Source organism: Rhinolophus sinicus, linkage group LG04 (genome assembly GCF_036562045.2).
Source record: "Rhinolophus sinicus isolate RSC01 linkage group LG04, ASM3656204v1, whole genome shotgun sequence".
Taxonomy (NCBI): Eukaryota; Metazoa; Chordata; class Mammalia; order Chiroptera; family Rhinolophidae; genus Rhinolophus; species Rhinolophus sinicus.
The window spans coordinates 188,440,837-188,462,461 of record NC_133754.1 but is presented as its reverse complement, the minus strand read 5'-3'; the positions used below and the strand labels follow the sequence as shown (position 1 = coordinate 188,462,461).

Below are 21,625 nucleotides of genomic sequence, written 5' to 3'. Positions count from 1 at the left end.
ACAGCAACTAGGGGCAAAGGCGGCCGCCTGGCAGGCGTTCCCACCTCGCTGCCCTGGGAGCCCAGCAGCAGGGGAAAGCACACACAGACGCGCAGTAAAACAGGAGAGCTTTATGGTTGGAGTGGAGTGGAAGGAGAAAAAGGAAATGAGTGAGGTGTCCCGGCTCTGGCTGGCGGGCACGCCCATGCAGGTGCAATGCTGGACACCGTGCCTGGGAGAGGCGCCTGCACTGTCCAGAGGACCAAGGTCCGGGACGGGCACTCCGCAGCCCTGGTGGAGCGACGGCAGGAAGCCGAGCACTGCCGCATGCGGTGGGCTGGGCAAGCAGGAGCCAGTGCTGCGAGGACGCCCCGTCCCTGTAAACAGCCTCACGGGTCTCCGGGGGCCTCAGTCCCTCCCTGAGAAGCGCTGGGGGCCTGCTGCCTGCTGCCCCCCTCCCTGCAAGGCGGGCCCAGCAAGCAGAGTGGGCCTGCCGCCCGCCGGAGGCCAGGCCTACAGCTCCTCGTAGTCCCCGCCCCCGCCGTGGCCGGCTGGGGCCCCGCCCCCCAGGAAGGCCTCCAGCTCGTCCAGCGCCGACCTCCGGCCGCGCGGCCGCCGGCGCCGCTCCTCCCCGCCTTCCTCCTTGCCCCTCTTGTGCTTGCTCCTCTTCTTCGCGGCCTTTTCTTCCTCCTGGGGGCACAGCATGGCATCACTGGGCGCCGAGAGACCAGGGCCCACCGGAGACCCCGGGCGGCACTGGGGAGCACTTACCTCTCTGCCTTTCTTCTTCTTCTTCTTCTCCTTCTCCTTGGAGGAAGGCCTGCCCTCCTTATCTGCACAGAGAGGACACAGCAGGACACTGCGTCAGCTCCCCCACTTGGCTCCCTGCCAGTGTGGGAGGCAGAGGCTCCATCTCAACCGGGTGTCGGTGGGAGCCGTGCCCCTCAGCCTCTGGCCAGGGTCTGAACGCCCCTCTCCGGTCCTGGCCACAAGGCTGACCTGCCGGCGACCCTAGTGTGCTCACTGATGTGCCAATACTTCAACCCCAGGACAAGCCTAGGGAGGTAGTTTTCTCTCCATCCTGGGGACCAGGAGCTTCTGGGACATATCCCAGGTGGCACTGCTAGTTGGGGCAGAGCTGGGCTCACGTGGCAAAGGGTGAGGCAGAGCCGGGGAGCCAAGGCGCCAGCCAGTGCCAACACAGACCCTGAGTGCTCAGCAGGCCTGGAGACCACACCAGCTTGTACGGAGCGCTGGACTCGGGGTACACAGGGCTCGGCCAGCTCCCGGCAGTGCCAGCAGTGCCACCAAATCCCTCCTGTGTGGACACCTGGTCAGATCCCTCCAGTCTGGTCGTGGCCTGCTGCCTGACACCGAGAGCCTGGGATGTCATCAGAACACAGCTGGACCCCAAGCAGGGCCGAGGACTGCCTCGTGGGGCTTCTCAGGGCCCCGCCGCTCTGAGGACCCCGGGGTAGAAAGCACAGTAAGGGTCAGAAGCATGAACCCGGGCTGGGCCGCCCCAGGTCACCCAGCACCCAGGAAGACGGGGGTGAGGACAGGATGTGAAGGCCCCCGATACCTTCACTGCTGCTCGTCTTCCGGCCTGTCTCCTCCAGCCCCAACCCGAACAGGTCAGCGTCGCTCTTCACTCGGAAGGAGGGGACCGGGGGCTGGCGGGGTGGGGGCGGCTGGGCAGGGCCAGCATCCTCGTCGGTCACATCGGAGAGGTCCTCTCGTACCGGGAACTCGTCCTGGAGAAGGAGCGGGCAGGGCAGGCGGCCCCCGCCAGGTCCCTCCATCACGGGGCTCCTACAGTCAGGCTCCCCTGTTTCCCAGGCAGGTGACAAGCCCCCTCGCACACCACCCTCCTGGCCCGCCTGCTCAGGGTGTCCTCGGGGCTCCTCACCACTCTCCTGGGAGTGTCAGAGTCACTCTCGAAGTCGGGGTCGTCCATGACAAAGGATAGCATCTGGGCCGCAATGGGCCCCTCAGGGTCGCTCTCTGAAGACGCTGCTGGTTCACCCGGCTCATCCGCGTGCCCTCCAGAGGAGCCCTCAGCAGGGGGCCCTCGCGGCCCTGCAGCCCTGGGAGCCGCGCCCCTGTGCGGCCTCAAGGCCTTTGTGGAGGACCTTCGGGACAAGGAGCTGGTCAGGGGGTCCACAGGTGCCCCATCCCAGGATCCCTTTCCTCGGCGACCCCTCCACATACCGTTTGGTCTCTGATTCTGTGCACTTCTTGGGGGCCAGGACAGTGGCTTTGGGGCGCCCTGCTACCTCCTCACTGGAAAGAATGATCTTCTCCGTGGGGGCGGGACTCGTGGGTAGCGGGGGACTGCCAGGTGGCTTATCTTCGAGGTCCACGTCGTCCTGGAAACCTGCCACCATCGGGTTTCCTCCTGGGGCCTCCCCATCGCTGCAAAGGAGGAGCAGGGCGGTCAGAGGTCACGAGGGGGTACCGTGCTTCGGGCACTCCTGGCATCCACAGGCACTGGCCGTCCCCTCTGCAGCAGGCATGGACACTGTGGGTCTGATGCCTGCGGTGCTCACATTCCCGTGGGGGGACAGACGGCAAACAGGGACCTACTTCGAGAGTGGCTGCAGGGCTGCTTTGCAGAGGGGCCCTACTGCTGTGACAAAAGCGGCAGCAGCATAGAGACCAGGCCGGTGAGAGCGGGGCCTGCTGTGTCCTGCAGGATGGGGGGTAAAGGGTGGACCTGCAGGTGGCGCGGGCACTCGGGTAGGAGCATGGTGCTGCCTTCACTCTGCCACTTTGCATTTTTACAGGGACGTTGTGACGTTGCATGTACAGGAATGTGGGGGTGGCTGAGGCTGAGAAAGGCAGCTGCTGGCTGTGGCGGTGCCATCGCGGGCACAAGCCCAGCGCCATCCTCACCTGTCGCTCTCCTGAGGGACCTCGGCCCCGACTTTCTTCTCATCCTTCAGGGGAGCTGTGTCGTCCAGGAAGCCGTGGTCAAGGCCGTCTGCAGGAACAAAATCCTCCACGTCTTGGACTTTCGGTGGGGCCTCTGCAGCTGGGGTGGGATCTGTGCCCACAGGGCCGGGACACAAGCAGGGGTGATGTGTGACTGGAACAGCAAGCTGCCCACCCAGGAGTAGGGGACCCTGTCCCAGGCTGGGGGAGCTTGCGGGGCCAAGGACACAGCACCAACCACCACTTAGGCCACCCACACCCCGAGGGGCCTCGCCTGGGGCCTACCTGGGGGCGCAGGGGCAGCCTCAGTGGCAGGCGTGGTCCCAAACAGCCGGGAGATGATGCTGCGTCTCGGTGGGGTGGGGGCCACAGGATGTGCTGGGGGCAGCGGGGCCTCCGAGGGCGATGTGGGGGAGGGGCCGGCTGAGGGGGTGTGCAGCGCCAGCTGTGGGGCCGGCTGGGGCGTGCTGGGGCTGGAGCTCCCCGTGGACACGGTGCTCGGAGGCACCACTGGGGACTGCGAGCCCGAGGACGGGCTCTGCCCATTGGCCGCCAGTGGGGACGCGTGGCCCCGGCTGCGTGCCTCCATCATCTCCAGGAAGCTGGGAAAACAGGGCAGAGTGAGAATCCTGACTCCTAGTCTCGTCCAGATTTGCTGGCAGTGACGGGGGTAGCAGTGTCCGTCCCAGGCTCAGCAGCCCTTGTGCCCCATGGCATCAAGCAGCACATCCCTGGACAGGGACCGGGGCTGGCAGGCAGGCCTTGCCCCCCTCACGCACAGCTTCCCATAGGGACTGAGCCCCTGACAAGCCGTTGTCCTTGGGCTGAGGATAGGTTCTCTAAGCTCGAAGGAAGGCCTATGTCCTTCGACGGGGCTTTCTCCCAGGTCTGGGGACGAGCTGGCCCCTGCTCGCCTGCTGTGGTCCCCGGGGACCAGGAAGGGGGTGTCGGCTGGCTGCCCTCACCTCTAGGTTGGGACTTTGAGGATGAGGCGTGGTGCAGGTTGGGAGTAGAGTCCAGACTGGCCCAGTCCTCGGCCAGCCCCCATCTCCTACGGGTGGGACATGGGCACAGACCGCCATGTCCCTGGGACAGCGTGCCGGGTGGCGGGGGTGCATACGCTGTCAGAGGAAACCTGTGGGAGCGGCTCGGCAGCTCCTGGGCAGGGCTCCCTCTGGGTGCACTGTTTCCAGAGCCAACAGCCAGGTCTGCATCCAGGGAGAGACCCAAGGCCCTTCTGAGAGTCCCCCTAGGGACAGACACCTGCTGGGGGAGCCAGAGGGGTCAGTCTCCCGCCAGGGCCGCCGCCAGAAGCAGCGTTTCTGGAGCCCTGACATTTAGGTGCTTTCTTTGGGAGCCGCGTGTCTTCAGGTTCCACCCACGCCGAAGTACAAGCGCCTCTCCCTCTCCTCGCAGCTGTGGGCACCCCAGGGACCCCAACAGGGCAGAGGTGCTCCCTCTTTGGCCTTCGACGCAGGGGTGCTAAGCACCCAGGCAGGGCCAGGACAACGCCCCACCGTGAACGCCAGCCCTCGCTATCAAGGAGCCCACACGCCTCTGCCACCCAAACCCTCCCAAGGTCGAGGAGCTCTCTGAAGGCCCTACTCTGTGCTGGTGTCAACCTGGGAAACCGAGCTCCAAAGGCGGCAGCCTGGTTTTGTCTGCGCCTTGGCTGGAGAGGCCGCCAACAGGCGAGGCTGGTTTGGACAGAGGCGCAGCACCAACAGCTGCACCACCTGTGTCCCTGTCCCCACGGCCAGGTGGCTGTCCGGGGCGGGAGCCGAGCAACCATCTCTGGTTATGCCTGCCAGTTCAGAGCCACCCATGTGTGGGTCCTGTCAAGCCAATCGACACGGCCACACCTGCTCAGTGCCTCTGGAAGAGCCAGGTATCTCTTCCCAAGGTCAGGTGGGCTGCACTTAAACTTTAACCCACTTGTTCTAGACAAGCGCTTCTTTTACTCTAAATATTTTATTGTTGCACATTAATAGTAAAGCACCTGACACAGGGAACAGAGAGCTGCAGGCCTCCAGGCACAGTGAGACCCACCCTCACCCACCCCGCGGGGCCTAGGTTGTCCCACCTTCGCAGCTGAAATGACTTGGTTTTTTTGGAATCTCATAAGTCACCCAGGCCCACAGAGCTAGGGACAGGTGGTACTGCCCCCGCTGTCTCGTCAGCATGAGCCCCGCCCCCGATCCAGCCCCGGCCCCCAGGGCCGACGTACATGCTGTAGTTCTGGTCCTCGGTCTCCTGCTGCACGGACAGTTCCTCCAGCGTGGCGTCGATGTCCAGCTGGTTCGTCTCCAGCTGCCGCAACAGTGTCTCCCTCTGCGGGAAGGAAACAGAGACCTGAGCAGGGATGTCGCTGCAGCGAGCCGCCCCTCTCCAGCCTCACGACCCCACCGGGCTAGCCCTTGATGAACTGAACAGCAGCTGAGGCACGGCTGCTCGGAGACCTGGACGCCCACGGGACACCGAAGTCGCTCAGTGTGGCTACGAGGACGGACCTCAGTGCTGGGACAGACCAGCCAGAGGCGGCCTGATGACACAAGGTGCTCCGGAGGTTCAGAAAGCCCCAACATTAGTTGAAAACAGTCTTCCTGCCATCTGCTTTTCCACGCCGAGTGGACACGGCCCCCCGCCGGTACCAGAACTCAGCCCTCACATGTGTATCCACTACGGAATATTCTGTCACTGGTCTGACACCGGATGGCACCCACAGCCTGGGACGGAGCATGGGACCTTCGGAACCCACCTGGGTTCTGTCCCTGGGGGTGGGGGGTGTCACACTTGGGTAAAAAGCTAAAGGCGACACCAGGCATGCAGTGACACCCAGCCCCCATCTAAGTGGGGACACCACCACCCACATCAGCCAGCAGGATCCGTGTTTCTTTTAAAACAAATAGGCAAGAAGAAAGGAAGACCACCAGTCTCCTGAGCAAGTTTCCTGTCCTCCTGGAGAAGGAGTGAAGCCACTGCAGCTGCACTGGGGCCGCAACTCAACACACTGGTGACAAGCAGCGTGGATGTCACATGCCGAATAAAGTGACTTCTGCGTGTGGGGTGGGACAGAAGGACCCTGGAGGTGCAGAAGGCAGACCAAGCCTGCGGTTCTGTGGTTTTGACAAAAGCACCGTGCGAATGTGATGAGCTAACACTAAGCGAGGGGCACAGAACCCTGTGCCCATCTCTGTAACTAAGAATCACCCCCAACAAAATGTTTATAAAAACAGCTATGTCACGTAGGCCCAGTGGGCTGCAAACCTGGGGCTGCATTTGCGCAGCGTGGGGAGGGGGCATGGGACATCTGGGCAGGAGGCTGGGCACCTTCAGGACAGTCCCCACTGCTGCTGAGAGGGGCCGGGTCCACAGTGGGGGGTGGCTGGCCCAGCCACAAGGGGGTCAGAGGAGCTGGGGTGCAGCATGGGCACCCACGGCGAAGGGGGACAGGCCATGGCTCAGCACAGGCTGAAGGGAGGGAGTTGCAAAGCCCGCTGGTCCAGGCATCTGGTTCTCAGCCCGAGAAGGATGCCTTAGGACGCCCACGTGCTCCTGCTGTCTGTCGTTCTAGAAAGGCCCCTGTCCCACGCCAACCTGGCAGAGGGGAGGGGACAGAACGAGCTGTCCCGGGGCCACCAGCACCATCACGCAAAATTCTAACTGGTGACTGCACTCTGAGCTAACTGCCAAACTGCCTCCTCAGGCTCAGGAGCCGGGCGCCCTGTGCCAGAGCACGTGGAGAAACATGTCCCCACCTGCAGGCAGACTTACCTGGAGCTGCAGAAACGGAATGTTGAAGAACTTATGAAGGTACTTCAGGCCAAAGCTGTTCTTCATGGAGGACTCGGCGTAGCGGAAGTAGGACGAGCCTGGGGGCCTGCTTGCAGAAAGAACAGACCTGGCACCGTGGTGGCACTGGGCAGTGTGGCGTGTCCCCCCTGGGCTGAGGACTGCCCCTGGGCCAGGCTGCCCTGGACACCCCGCGGTCTGAGCTGCCTTCTGCAGTTGACCGCCCCTAGTGGAAGGACAAGAGCCAGCGGCCGCACGACCCCTGGGCCTAGCCCTAAGTGTCAGTGGGCCCTGCTCAGCTGAGCGCCCAGCGGGCGATGACTGGACTAGGCCCCTGTGCCCTCCCTCCCGGCATGCTCGTTGCCAGGAAGCCAACTGCCACCCCTGGTCTTGTTTCAGGTCCCTGTTGCAGAGCGGTCCTGCCATCCGCCACTACTCTCCAGCCCTTACTGCTCGAGGCGTGATCCAGAAGGCCCGCCCTTCCTCCCTCCCTACCTCCCATCAGGTCCACGTCTGTGTCCCACCCTCATCCCCACTGTCCGCCTCAGCACCATGGCCTCAGGGGCCAGGCCCACCATGCAGGGTGGCCTAGCTGTTTGCCTAAAGGTGGCGCTCGTCTACCTGACTGGACTAGAGGGCGGGGCCCTAGAGCAGGGCAGCTGGTTGTGGATGGAGCCCGTGGGAGGGGAGGCCAGGCCAGGAGCAGGTCTCACCCACAAGGTGACAGGAATCCAGGCTCCCAGGCCCTGGCTGACGGCACTCACCTGTCCAGGCTATTGATGAGTCCGTGCACGTCGTCGGGCAGGACGACGCGGTGCTCGCCCATGTCACGGTAGTTGCCCAGCACGCACACCGGCACGTGGGTCGGCACCTTTGGGAGCTCCCGCAGGATGTAGCTAAAGGTCCTTCGGAGCATGGAGGAGAGATCTGCCTGAATTTCAGCCCAAGACCCCAGACCCAAGGCCCCTCATGTTCACAGAGCGCGATGGGAACAGCACGGTGGGCGTGTGCAGACCCTCCCCCACTGTTGTCATGGTCTCCGCCCCACTGAACAGCCTTTGGTGTCTGCCTGTTTTCAGCTGCTCATGAGTCCCCTTCCTGCGTATATCCTTTCACGACTTGCGCAGGTCACGGCTGTGGCTCTCCAAGGTGTCCTGCTGGCTTAGTGCTTTGCTCTTGTGGACGTAGGGCCTCGCACGGTCCCCTCAAACAGGGCCCACACCTGTGGGGCTGATGGTCATTCACTCTAATGGCTGTCACACAGCGTCTTCCAAATGGCGCGCAAGGAATAACTAATGGGAGTGTGACGACACTTCCCTCATGCAGAGCAAGCCAGTGTAAATCAGTGAGAGGTACAGCACACGCCATGTTTACGGCCTGGTTCCATCTTATTTACACACGTATTTGAAACTGTTGTGGGACCACAGGGCTCAAGAAGCGACTGCTCCCCAGCCTGGCACCACCTGCCCACTAGACACCTGTGCCCAGGTCTCATGGGCTCACGGACACGCTCTGCCACCACCTCCTCGGGCCCGCCTGCCCTGTCTCCCATGCTTGACAGGCCCAGGGGGCTTTCCTGTCACTCTTCTGTACTTCGGTCACTGGTTGTCCAGCAAAGGCTACAGAACACTCCAGTAACGCTGGGTGGCCGAGTGTCTGCCAGACAGACGCACCTGACTCCCCGGGCAGCTCCCACAGCACACACGCTGGTCTCCGCTGGCAAGGGGAGTCGCTGCCTCTCCCACAGATGTATCTGGGAGAGGTGTGCTCCGCCATCCTACTCCACACGTGTCTCCAGCGTGCTGCCTGCTGCCACCCAGGGGCGTCAAACGTGTTGGCAGTCAGTCCGCACTGGGAGGTGTGTCCCTGCAGGGCAGCGCAGCTGGGCACCAGGGGACGTGCCCCTCAGGAAGCGTCGTCTGCAATGTCCTAGTTCTGTAGCGAACGTCTTGTGCAATGCTCAGGAGACCTGGCTGTGCTCCGCCACACGACCAGAGGGAAGTCTCATGACGGGCTCCGTTTTTCTCTGCACGTCCCAGTTTTTCTTCAGCAAGCATGGATTCCATATGCAGCGATAACGGTCACCCTCGAAAAGCAGAGCAAAAGGGCAAACACCCCACAGGCCATTTGTAAACATGCTGCTGTCAGCTCCTCCTTCGGCATCTTGAAGACTGTCATTTTGGGCGGCACCAGAGTGGCCCAGGGAGGCCCGGCCTCGAGGCTGCTTCCACACTAGTTCAGGACGCCTGCCTTTCTGCAGGGTCGGAAGTCCCATGTGCTTTGTCCCACAGGATTCCACGCGGACAGGCTCTGGGAGCTGGAGCCCTACACTAGCCCTGGCACCCCCCCGCCCCCGCCATCTTGCTCTGGAGCCTTTCACTGGGGTGGGTCTTAGCTGTGCATCCTCCTAGCATGACTCAAAGAATGGAGGGTCCTGGAGCCCCTGACACAAGTGGCCATTTGCTTCTGCCGAATTTTAGACGGTGTTTTCAGGAAGGTGCACACCTGGTCCCACCACCTTGAGCAAGCCTGCCCTCCACGCACAGATGTGAACACCACCCCACCTGGTCCCTGCCCACATTTGCGGATACCCAGAGACATTAGGGTCGTGGCTTCCGTGTGGCTGAACCACCAGCACGCACACTCACAGCTGGCCCTCGAGAGATTCAGCACCAGCAGGGATGCTGACGAAACTAGCATGTGTTCAGCCACGGGGTGGCCCTTGGGGTGGGGTGGTGCTTGCCAGCCAGCGTCCTGACTTACCACTGCTTGGTGATGTCAAACATCATGACCACCCCGTTACAGTTCTTGTACACATCCAGGAACTCTGCGTCCAGGGCCATCTCAGACTCCGCCTGGGGACAGGAAGGAAGAGGCATGAGTCGGTGTTCCAAGCGGGGTCCCCCAGGTGGGTGCCCACATCTGGAAAACGCTGGACAGGACTTTTACCATCTGAAAAGATACCAGCTCATCTCATTTTGGAAAAAAACATGTAAACGTAAGGTCATCCAGTGTGGGGTCAGAAAGCTTTGCCGCAAAGGGTCTGGCAGTAACTATTCCAGGCTCTGGGGCCACATCACTCTGCCCCTGTCCTAGGGGGCTCTTCTCCACTAGCCATTGGCGGCACCCCACGCTCAGGGTCCCGAGCTCCTCAGCACTCAGAAGGATGAGGGTGCCGGGGCAGCCAGAGCCCCATGGCAAGACATGCACTGCAGCGCCGAGGAGACTTCTAGAGCACACAGATCGGGGCGGCAGACCTGGCCAGGTGGTCACTTAACCTTCCTGACATGAAAGGGAGTGAGGAGGCTGACTACGGACAGCAGGACAGAGCAAGACCCTTAGAAACACCTGGAAAGCTTCCCTGGAACAGAGAATGCTGGTTGGCCCCAACTTCTGTGTGTCCAGGGCAGTGACCGCATGAGAGCCCCCTGGGAGCCACGCCCATGCCCACCTGTGCCCGGGCCACAGCTTGAAAGCATGTCCTGTGCTTTTAAGGGCTGAGGCCTCTGTGATGGGGATATAAAATTTGGCCAGGTCACCTAAGCCCCTCTCAGGTCACTGAAGCTCTGCGCAGGGCCTGGCAGGCGTCACAGGGCAGGACGCAGCTTACCTCCTGGGGGTCGTTCTCCATCTTCAAGCCATCACCTCGCTTTTTGCATTTTCCTTATTGAAAGACACAAAAATGACTGGGTAGAATTTCTAGGCCCAAGGACAGCCTGAGGCAGGAGCACCCCTCCCCATGTCCCACCCCCACTTCCAGTAGGAGCCACACTGACTGGAGGCCCTGGGAGACCTGCTGATGGCAGGATGCGCTGGGAACCCAGTGAGGCCTCCTTGGCAGCTCCGGTCTGGAGAAAGGCCCCCCTGGGCCTGGCCTTGAAGGCACGGGCAGGCCTCACACGGCTCAGTGGCCGCATGGTGACACCACCCTGAGGCCCCGCCGAGCTCTGCTTCAGATGCAGGCACTTCCTTCCCGGACTGACAAGCACCAGCTGGCCCAGCCTGAGGGGCTGACTTCAAGGCCATGGCGGGCTGAGCTGTGCTGAGGGTGGACAAGCTGACCCCCGGGGCTGAGGCTGGGCTCTGGTGGCTCCTGAGAAACAGCTGCTTCGCCATCACGTGCCCTCCCCTTCGTGGCTGAGATGTTACCAACCAAGGCGGAAGGACTGCTTCTCACCCTGGGAATTCCAGCCCCCGTCTCAGAGCAGCGCGTCGGCAAAACTAACAAACAACCCCCAGAACAAACGAGTTCGTTTATTAGAAGACCAACTTCTGCCTCTTTCCACAGCTTCCTGAACCCCTCACCATCTCTGACCCCATCCAACAGATGACAAGTTAGGGTGGTAGAGAGAAGATGTCTTTCCTCCACTCAAGAAGGTTCTTACCACAGGAGAACCAGGTGACACGGAGCTGAGAGGACGCCGAGGGCTGGCATGGAGCCCTGTGCCCACTGGCCCGCCAGCTGGGGACCTTTCCCCTGCTGTGCAGCCCCGCCTCCTTTCCAAGCCGCCAGGGACTCTGTCCTGGGAGCCTGCCCCTATGACTTCACGGTGTGAGGCTCATGCCTTACATAGGCAGGAAGTGAGGCGCTTGGAGGTCCCCTGGGATGAGCAGTGTCTACCTCTGCACCCCAGGACAGTTCCCAACCAGAACACATGCTACTCAGAAGGCGCCCTGTCCCCAAATAGGGACCCCAGTCCGGACACATATCCCACCCAAACGAGGGAATACGTAGGGGTCCGGAGCTGGGCATGGGGCAGGGGCAGCAGGGAGGAGGTGCACCCAGGGCACGGAGGGCAGCTCTGGCTGAGTGACGGCTTCCCCTTGCCCGGGACAGTGACTGGGCTGAGCAGGACTGCCTTCCAAACGTGCCCACGTCCCCACACATGTGACGCGCTGCAGGCACGCTCAGGAAGCACCAGGCCCTACAGGCCCCACCTGGCTTAAGGTGTCCTGGCACTCCTGCTGGCGCTCAGGCCCCAGGGCTGCCATCAGAAGCCTCACTGCCCTTCCTGTGCCAGCTGAATTGGTCCTCGGCACCCACGCCCACCCCAAAGAGCACGGCAGGGGCAGGGGCCTGCACACTCTGCACCCGGAACCACAAGCTCACAGAAGACACAGCCTCCTTTGTCACCGGAGGACACATGCAGCTAGTGTGCCTGCGAGGTCAGACGGTACTCAGCAGCAGGGAGGGACGTGGGTCCCCCCCAGGCATCACAGAGGAGGGACTTGTGACCTGAGTGTGAGGGGGAAATAAAACAAGGCGCCCAAAGGGGAACTTGCTGCCCTCACCACTGGGTGCACACGGCACAGCCCAGTAGCTTCGAGGGGGTCTGTGTGTGTGTGCTGGGGTCTCCGACAGCTCAAGTGCTCCCCTGTGAGGACATGGAGACAACACAGCTGGCAGCGCCTGTGAGGCAGAGCCAGATGGACACATTACCCCAGGGACAGCTGCTTCAGAAGCCAGGGAGCTGGTCCTGGGCTCTGGGCACTCATCCACGGGGGCTCTGATAAGTGGGGTGCTATACTAGCGGCACTGCAGGAGGGGCTCCCAGAAGGGCCTCATGGAGGCCTCTGGGTTTGGAGCCCACCCACCTCCACCAGCCACGTCTGCCCGCACTGCCCTGGCCTCGGTTTCAGCGGGCGAACAGATGTTTACACAGCAGAGACCGTGGTCCCTCACAGGTCACTGCTGTACATCCCATCGTCCACCAGACGCCAGGGAGCTGGCCCAGGACCCAGACACTGAACGGACAGCTAGCGCCAACCCAGACCTCCTGTGGCCAGGGCTCCGCAGTGGGGAGAGCCCACACCAAATCTGACCGGTCAGCAGAGATTTGAGGGACATGCAAACGAGCCAGGGAATAAGAGGGGAGGGGGCGGGCTCATCTCTCTACAGGAAGAATAAAACATGAAAGAAAGGTACTCATAATAAAGACACGACTTACCTTTGTCAACTACGTCCCAGACCTCAACTTTCACGATGTCATCAGTGGCTAAAATGGGGAAAATGAGGATTAGTTCCCAAGTAAACTGCCGGTTTCACAAAGATGGGCTTCCCAGCAGCTGTCCTGGAGTCAGTACCCTACCTGGGTGCTGTCCCCAAGGCCACCCAGCTCCTGCCCAGGTCATTTGCATGTGCAGGGACCTGGAACACTCCCTCCCTAGATGGCAGGAAGGCTCGTGGCAGTGGGCCCACCTCTCTACCCCAAGGAGAACTGCTGTGCACCTGCCCCAAGCTGGGGGGCAGCTTCACCCAGAACTGGGAAGGGGGTGCCCTGGGTGGGTGGGTGGAGCTTGCCATGCTGCCCTAAGGCTCCTGTCAGCACCTGGCGGGACGCAAGCCCATGCAGGTGCCCCAGGATGTGGTCTGGCTGCCACCAAGTGGGAGCCAGAACTTGCACCAAGGCCCCCATGGGTCCTGTGGTTGACCCACTACATTTTTTTCTCAATGAAATGGAACTTTTAAAATGTTTCATGATTCCTAACATGCAAAGCAGCCCACCCGGCTGCGGGCCGAACACCAAGGAGCGAAAGCACAGGCAGCTCTGGCCACGCCCAGAGGGCGCCAGGTGCGTTCTGCTCACCAATGGGTCTTGTAAACCAACCACCTCCCGGCACTTTTGGGGACAGGCACTTTACAAACCCTGGAGTAAAGACCTGGGCTCGATGGGACGGAGGGCACCTTTCCTCTGGTGGAGCAAACGCACGGCTCAGGGGCGGCAGCACAGAAGCTCCACCTGGGGGAGGCCTTGGCTCCCCCAGGACGTGCCTCGGGCTTAACTGGCGCTTTTACATTGCCAAGGTCACCAGGATGGAGAGTGGATTTCAGGGCCCCAAAGCAGCTTGAATGAGCACCCCCATGACAGCCCCTCTGAGGTCACGGGGCCTCCCACACGTGTACAGTTTCTATGACGACACCTGGTTGAGAAGGCGTCTCCAGGGAACCGAGGCCAAGGAAGGGCAATAGGATGAACGACCCCAACCTGCAAAGGGCACTGCACCTGCCCCCTCGCCCAGCCTCACTTTTGTAGTTCCAGTGGATGCTGGTGACCTGGATCTCCTGCGTGGGAATGTACTCTTCCACAAACTTCTTGCCTTGCAGCCGGTGCCACAGCGCAGTCTTGCCGGTGTTCCTGTCTCCTCGGATCACTATCTTCACTGGCGGGAGGCAGAAAGGGCAGATCAGGTAAATAAACCAAAGGCAAACTTGAACTTCCCCGACAGGTCAGATCACACACATGGCAGCCTGCGCGGCTGGTGAGCAGGGAGGAGCCGAGCGCTGGGGTGGGGGGTGGAGGACACCACCACCGGCATAGCTGTGGAGACCAGAGACCCCGTGCCCACCCGCTGCACACCTGGGGGTGCTCCGGGGCGACCAGGCCTCTGCTCTCCCTCCCTGCTCACAGAGGAGGACCTGGGAGGCATTTCCTCCTGGGCTGACGGACTGATAACCTGCTTGCACTGGACTCTGTACTGGCAGAAAAGCCACCTCCCCTAGAGCTGGACACCCAGGAGGGTTCACAGAGTCAGGGTCAGGGTCGGGCTGCGGGAGGTGGGGAGGGGTGCGCTCCTTAGGCAGTTTCCTACATCCGGATGGTTTGCTCTCAGCCTTGTACTTTTAGTGCACAATTCTGCAGAACGCCAGGCTTTTCCAGAGCACAAGTGTGGGCTTACAGCAGAAAGCCTGTGCTCTATTTTGCCCTCTCGACAAGTATTTATTGAGCGGCCTGTGTGCCAGGTGTGGACGCGGGAGGACAGCACAGGGTCCCGGAGAGCACAGGTCGGCCCGCTGGCGGGACAAGCGGGGGCAGGAGCTTGCAGGGGCTGGAGCCCACAGCTCCAGGCAGGAGCTGCCTCTGAGAGAAGGCATGGGTTGAGCACAAGAGTGCCAGGATCTGGTCTGTTCTGGAAAGATGCTGAAGGAGGGCAGACAGGAGTGCCATGCAGAGCCAGTGTGGCAGACCGAGGATGGGAGTGGAGACGACAGCCTTTGGGGGGGCACTGGACCTCAAGGGAGATGGTGTCAAAAACGGCTGAGGTTCTGGCCCATGAAAATGCGTGCTGGCGGCCCTCTTCAGTGAGCTGGGCAGGCTGCGGGAGGGCCTGAGATGTTTATGGACCTCGAGGGGAAGTGGAGGGCCCGGCTGGTCGGCTGGAGCTCCCATGTAAACTGGAGAAGGTGCTTTATGCCGGGGGGCTGGGGGAGGCCATCAGGGAGCTGCTGTCTTGGCACCCTGACCTGGCAGGGTGTCCAGGGCCGTCCGGCTGCTCTCTCCTCGCACCACTCCCCTCCTATTTCAAGGCCTCTCTATTCTCAGAGACACTCGCTTCTTTTTCCATGAAACTCAGTCACCAAGTCAACTTCCTCACTCCATTCCTTGTTCCCCCAAAGTCCCAACCTTAGTCACTGGAATGGATTAGTTGTTCTCAAACTTTCAACATCCCTGGTCGGATCTCAGGGATGTGTCTCTTCCACCCCCTTTACCGTGTCACCAAACAGGACACAAGGAGCCACTGCTCTCAAGGTTACAGGCAGCCTAGCCCTGATCCTGGCCAGAGGCCAGACACGGCCCTGGGAGAAAAATCAAGACAGGCTGCTGCTATGAACACGGCTGTGGGCCATGCGCTGGGCCCGTGAGTGTGAGCCCAAGCTGACGGGCAGGCGGCGCGCTGGGCCATGGAGCTCCCGGCACAGGAGGCCCGGCAGGAGCCCTGAGGGGAGGGCCAGGTGGACAGAGAGGCCTCTGCAGCCTGACCCCAGGCCTCCCTTTTACTCCGAACACCTCCCTTCGGGGTTCCGTGTTCTCACTTCCTGCTGCAGGTTCTTACCTTTTCTTCGCTCTCTTCTAAATCCACTTGGTCTTTCTGTAGAGCCTGTAGGTTCCTGCGTATATTTTCAAACCTCTTTTACTTCTTTCAATATTCTGCATGTCCTGACTTAGTGGGTCTGATGTGTGCTGTCACCGCTGCTCCCACTCCCGGGATTTTGTTTCCTGTGCATTTCTCTCCTGATTTCTGACCGGCAGTTGTGGTTTCTTGCAATCTTGCGGTAGGGGTTGAAGTGGCAGCCAGCAGAGGGTATGTGTGATAGACAGGCCTGCCTGCAGCCTGGAACACTCCCAACCAGGAGGGACCTCTTTACGCAAATTCTCCACTTGAGGTTTTTGGGACCATATTGATGGTTTTGAGGCAAACCCACCTAGAGGTCAACTTGGGCCACAGAACAGGCTCTGTGCAGGGACCTCCCTCCTCAAAGAGGCTCCAGGTCTCCCCATGGAAACGGAAGCCCAGCTCCCAAGGTCGGCCTGGCGCCCTCCTAGCACCCGCCTCTGCTTTTGAGGACAGTGAACAGCTGTGTGCCCTTCATCCAAGCTGAAGAACTGAGTGAGGAGTTAATGTTTTTCTAAATGTTTTATTCCAACTTTAAAAATTGTTTTTAAGGGCAGGGCTGTTCAGGTTATCAATTTTATCATACTGCCCGAAATAGAAGTTGGGCGCTGTTGTAAAAGCCATTTTTCAGTCTAGTGTTCAGTTTCTTACACATACAAGCATGTGTATGCGTAAAAAAAGAGAAAACTCACATTTCTGATTTTGTTAATTTTATCCCTAAAAAGGGGCTTATTTATACCCACCCCCAACCCCCATTTTTCATTTTTCTTGTGCCGGGCAGAATCCCAAACACCGATGAAAAGCTCAGCGAAAGCAGGGAGTCCTTGTCTTCGTCCCGATTTTAAAAGGAAGGCTTTTAATGTTTCATTGTTTCATCTGGTTATGGGCTTGGTAGGTACCCTGGAAGAGGTAAAAGAAATTCCCTTATGCTCCCAGTTTGCTCAGAAGTGGGCAGCTTTGGTGTTTGTAAATCATGAATGGCTGGTGAATCTTACCAGGTCTTTTCTTGCACCTATTGAGATGAGAATGTTTTTCTCCTTTAAATCATACGATATATATTTTCTGCTCAACAACGCTTACATTCCTGTAATTCTACTTGGAACCGAGGTCATAATTTGTTATCAATAGTATTTTAATGATTTTCTACACCCGTATTCCTAATCTTTTAAAAGACCCAGAGTCAGACTTTCCCCTTTGCCTGGTGAGTCTGCCTATCCCCACCGCCTGTGACGGGACAGGTGGGGTCACTTCTCCTATTGCAGGCACAATTTCTAGTTCCTGCCGCTGCTCCCACCTTCTATCATGTCAAGCAAGGTTCTTTTGTTCCTCGTTTTGCATGGTACTTGGAAGAGTTGCAATCTGTTTCTATTCTCTGAATGGTAACTCCTAAATCCCAACATCCCCATTTGCTGTAATAGAGTGTGAAGTTACATTTCTCCGCCGCCCTCCTAAGTAAGACAGGACTTGCACATGCCTGAGCTCTGGTCGGCTCCCTCCTGCGTGATGTGATGTGCGGACTTCTGGGGTTTGTTTCTTTCTTCATTCCCCGTATTAACAAACAGCACAGTGATTCACAGAACCAGCGTGTGCCTAGACTTCGCCCACATGTGCCCATCTCTGTGCCTTTTGTGCCCTGTGAACCCACTCCTACCTCTGAGCTCCGTTTCCGTCTGTCTAGAGTACATCCTTCAGTATTTATCTTGGCAAGAACCTGAGCACAGGAAGCTGTCCATCTGAGACCAAAAATGGGTTTAATCGTACTCATCCTGAATAGCAGCTTGGCTGGTATAGGTTTCTAGGCTGACAAGGAGTTTCCCTCAGGCCACTCATGTTCCTGTAAGTTGTGTGATCAGTTTACTGGCTGTTACTCTAAAGACAGTCTTTTTGCTTTGGTTGCTTCTATGATTTTTCTTTTTGATTTGATGTTCTGAAAGTTTCCAAGGATGTGTTCAGCTGTGGATGTTTCTAGAATGCTGGACTGAGATGTCGTGGAGTTTCAGGTATTTCATAATTATGGAAAGTCCTCGGTCTTTTCTTCCAATACGGACTTTGTCTCCATCCTTGTGGTTCTTTCCATCTGACATTTCCATCCGACGTGTGTCGGGAACCGCTCAATTTCTGTGCCACATGACTCTCTCCCAGGTACTAATTCTCTCTTCAGTTGAGTTACGCTGACTTTTCTATTTTAATTACCATGTTTTCATTTCTCTTTGGTTCTTCTCCAAAAACTACTTATCTGTTCAGAGTCTTGATAAATCTTAGAGCTGGCTCCTTCTTTTTATCTTTACCAATTTCTAACACATTTGTTTTCTCTTCTCTTTCAGCTTTTGTGAATGAAAAGTTTTACTGTGTCTCTCCCGAACTGAAATCCTTTTAAAATGTGAAATTTATTAATTGAGAAAGTTAACTGGAAGAAACCCTATAATGTTAGAAATAAATAAATAAAATGATCTGGCTTCACATGTTTAAAAAAGTAACTAGCCCCTACTTTTAAGTTAAAAAGTCAAATCAATCTCAGAACCTTAGACACTGGCTCGAGTAAGGGATTCACGTAGGAAACCTTTCATTAAGATTCTTTCACCCACCAAGTGATAAGAGAAGCCCTTTACCTAAGAAGCACGTGGCAAACTAGCTGTTTTAACAACAGGTTGTTAACTCTCGACTGCTATTCTGAGCTGTCCTTTTAGTCTAAGTGAAGACACAATGCAGGAAGCGGGGCTCTATTGCAGGACCGTGGATCTTTTTTTACCCCTTGATTTAGCTTTAATTCACTCACAGCCTCAAACATTTCCTGCAAAATAGGGAATCATTTTCTTTCACACCAAAAAAAAAAAAAGCATATGGTTCATCTTAGATGCAAACGTGCATCACCTCTGGAGGATGCATGAGTCTAGGTCCTAACAACGGCCTTTCCTGGGCCACCATCACCTTACCAGGGTCACTACCACAAACTCCCAGTGGGTCCCCCTGCTCCGGCACTGCTCGTTCCCAACACAGCACTCGCTCTTCTGCTCCGAGCCCTTCAAAGTTCTCTCATTTACAGAGTCCCTGCGAGGGCCTGAAGGCCTGCATCGCCCTCACCTCTGTGGCCTGGCCTCTGGCACTTCTCTCCCGATCACTGCACTGCGACCTTGGCCCAGACACACCTTTCTGTACATCCCCGCGTCCTCCCTACCTTCTGCTCTACCAGGCCCACTCTGTCTGACCTGCTATTTCAAGTCCAAACCCCTCCCCACCCTCACCTTGTTCTACCTGTTTTCGTAGCACTCAACCCTTCACAGGCTACACAGTTATTTACTTATTGTGTTGACAGTGAACTATCTGTATTCCACCCTCCACTAGAATCTAAGTCCTTCCAAGCAAAGATTAGTGTCTGGGTTTTCACCAATGAACACTCAATAAATATTTGCTAACTAAATGAACGCTACAGAAGGGAAACCTGGAAAGGAAAACGTGGCATGTCACAGACAGCAAAGGCTCGGGAACTTGCAGATCGGCCCTACTGGGACAGGTCAAATAACTCACCAAACTCACCTGTTTATTTCCTACAGGAAAAGCTCTCTGAAACCTGAAATCAACGTTTCCAAAGGTTTCCTAGTGAGGAAGAGTCCAAGTGCGTTTTTAAATTCTCGCGCCAGAGATCCGACTGGCCAGGACTCTGGCTGTGGCACAGCCTGGAGGCTTTCTTGGTGAGGAGCGCAGTCCTGAGCGAGGGCAGTCTTCCCAGTTCCTCAAGACTGGCCTCTCCTCACCCAGGAAGCTGCCCCCAGTGACAGCTTCTCCACCAAACACAGCTGATAAATTGTGTCCAACTGCGATAAAAAAGGTTCAGACCAGTTCAGGCAACATTCTTTCAACCAGTCTATATACAGATGGCTTCCAAAGTACAAGTATGGTCCAGTGTCTAATTCAGGTTTTGATCCCATTTGACTCGTATTCTGGGACTCTGCATGTGACATGACTCACTTCTCATTACCACAGCAATTTAAAAGAAAGTGACCTATTCGCCCCAAGAGGATAACGTTCTGTAAGAAACATATACTTGGAAATCTTCAACTCTTACCTATAAAAATCCTGAATCTACATTGCCGATCTGTCCCTCTAAGGAAGATATCTTGGGAAATAAATACTAGAAACGTTCTATTCTACTGACTAATAATGGAAATCAAGAAGTCTTAAATTTGCATATTATTCAACTCTAGGGAACAACATCCCTCTAAACTGTAATTCGGGTACAAATCCCAATTTTGGTCCCCAACTACTTGAGGGTGGGGTTTCTTCTCTGGGCAATTTCACTGCCCTTTCTACTTCCGCCCAGCGACACTAGGGGGCGTGCCCATCAGGGAGTGCTTTTCCAAAGGACTAGGATTAAGTTTAAAATAATACTATAAGTAATAAAATTAAATAAAGGATCCAAGTGTAGATTTAAAAAATGTGTGTAGATGCGTTTGACTTACTATTCTCTGAATGTGAGAGAAACACATACAAAATTGTGAGCAGAATACATTTACAACGACCTCTTTTAAACCTGCACAAAAGTCTTTCCAATCTGTTTCCTAATATCATACATCACCACCAAAATACGTCATCATAGACTGGAAGGCTCCCCTTAAAGTAGCAAGGGGGAGACAGGCCCAAAGCATGTAGCATATATGGAAATACTTGAGAGGGAAACAACTTAAAAGCAGATAACATAAAAAGCCTTTAAATACGGCTAGGAAAAAGCTAGAAGATGGAAAAACTTAAAAGAGGTCAAGAGGACGGTCAGCATCTAGGAGCTATACACCCTACATAATTTATAACGGGACTGGGAATGTGCTGGACTCTGGGGCAGCTGTAAATAGCTCCTTGCCGCTGGGGAAGAAAGGTCTCCTACAATAGCAAGTCTCTGTGCCTTCTCCGGCTTTCCTAAATAGATCCCTCACAAACACTTCTTTTGAAAAGGGGAGGAGAGCAAAAATGTGTGGCGTAGCTGCTATTCCGTCTTCAAACTGAACACCAAGTCTACAAAGGCAAATCCCGCTGCTCAAACTACCAGAGGCAGCTGGATTTCACCGCTGCTTTTGCAGGTTATCACTGTCCATTGGCCGAGAACCCCTTAAAAAGTGTCACAGACCATAGAGCCCGCTCCACGTTATGTAAGAATCCCTCTTAGACGAAGTCACCTGGGCCAATCGGGGGACCGCAGGGCGCCGCGGGAACCGCCTGGGCGAACTGATGTGCAAACACACTGATTTCTGACGGTGCCAGCATTCCTCGGGAGCCCGTCGGGGGGAAGCTCAACCTCCGCACCGGGGTCCTGTAGGACCCGGCCTCCGGCCCAAATAAACGCCTTAGGGCACCCGCAACGTGCCCAGCACAGGTCAGAGGTCACCACATCTTAAAACAGCCGGACAGCACCAACCACAATCGCCCCGCAAACGGCGAGGTTCCCAGGGCGCGACCCGGTTTCTGCCAAGTCCCAGGTGCGGCGGCCCCGGCCTGCGGACCCCGCAGCACGGCGCCCTCCCACAGCCGGGCCCTCGGGCGCGACTTCCCACGTCCCCCCCGCGGAAACCCCGGCCCGTACTCACTGTTGTATTGCACTCCCTTGGCGAAGCGCCTCTGCAGTGCCTGGTTCATGGACTGCAGCCCGGCGGGGATGTTCTTGTCGCGACCCGGAGCCTGCTCCGATCCCACCAGCTTCTTGAGCGCGGAAAACATCTTCCCGCTCCCTCGGCCGAGCTCGGCGTGGCCCGCGAGGTCAGCAGCGGCGGCGGCGGCGCGGCGCGGATGGCACCATGCCCCGCGTCGCGGCGGCCGGGCGCCTGCCTCGAGGGCAGCTCGGGGGCTCAGCCGCAGCGGCTCCGCTCCGGCCCCCGCGGACCCCGGCGCGGCAGCCCTCCGCCCGTCAGCACCGCCATCTTGGCGCCGGCTCAGCGGGACTCGCGGCTACGGGGCGCCGCGAGGATCACAGGGTGGGGCGGCGCGCATGCGCGGGCCCGGGCGCGCTGCTACCGGGCGCCGTGAGGGTCACAGGTGTGTGGCG

At 57.9% G+C, this 21,625-nt stretch overlaps 1 protein-coding gene across 3 annotated transcripts; it reads right to left on the bottom strand.

The window, feature by feature from the left end:
• Positions 1 to 90: 90 nt before the first annotated feature.
• RABL6 (RAB, member RAS oncogene family like 6) lies at positions 91 to 21,537 on the bottom strand. Of its 3 annotated transcripts, none has more exons than XM_074331397.1 (15): positions 21,171 to 21,537; positions 13,732 to 13,866; positions 12,654 to 12,701; positions 10,316 to 10,368; positions 9,469 to 9,560; positions 7,470 to 7,610; positions 6,688 to 6,796; positions 5,141 to 5,244; positions 3,199 to 3,515; positions 2,875 to 3,025; positions 2,191 to 2,394; positions 1,889 to 2,111; positions 1,562 to 1,733; positions 751 to 812; positions 91 to 669 (listed from the first exon to the last, which is right to left on the bottom strand). In XM_074331397.1, the coding sequence occupies exons 1-15, from the start codon at positions 21,298 to 21,300 to the stop codon at positions 493 to 495; spliced, it is 2,118 nt and encodes a 705-aa protein (XP_074187498.1). In that variant the 5' UTR covers positions 21,301 to 21,537; the 3' UTR covers positions 91 to 492. The 3 variants fall into 3 exon arrangements, with proteins under 3 accessions (XP_074187498.1, XP_019612298.2, XP_074187500.1); XM_019756739.2 differs by having other exon boundaries at positions 6,688 to 6,793; positions 21,171 to 21,536; XM_074331399.1 differs by having other exon boundaries at positions 13,732 to 13,861; positions 21,171 to 21,311.
• Between the last annotated feature and the right edge of the window lie 88 nt (positions 21,538 to 21,625).

What these genes read in the sequence shown, in the direction of transcription:
- RABL6 (XM_074331397.1), bottom strand. Translation starts at nt 21,300, where the DNA reads ATGTTTTCCGCGCTCAAGAAGCTGGTGGGATCGGAGCAGGCTCCGGGT. An exon ending in GTCCCTCAGGAGAGCGACAG is followed by an intron (nt 2,395 to 2,874) that starts GTGAGGATGGCG and finishes CCTCCTTTGCAG; the next exon opens with CGATGGGGAGGCCCCAGGAG. An exon ending in ACAGAATCAGAGACCAAACG is followed by an intron (nt 2,112 to 2,190) that starts GTATGTGGAGGG and finishes CTTGTCCCGAAG; the next exon opens with GTCCTCCACAAAGGCCTTGA.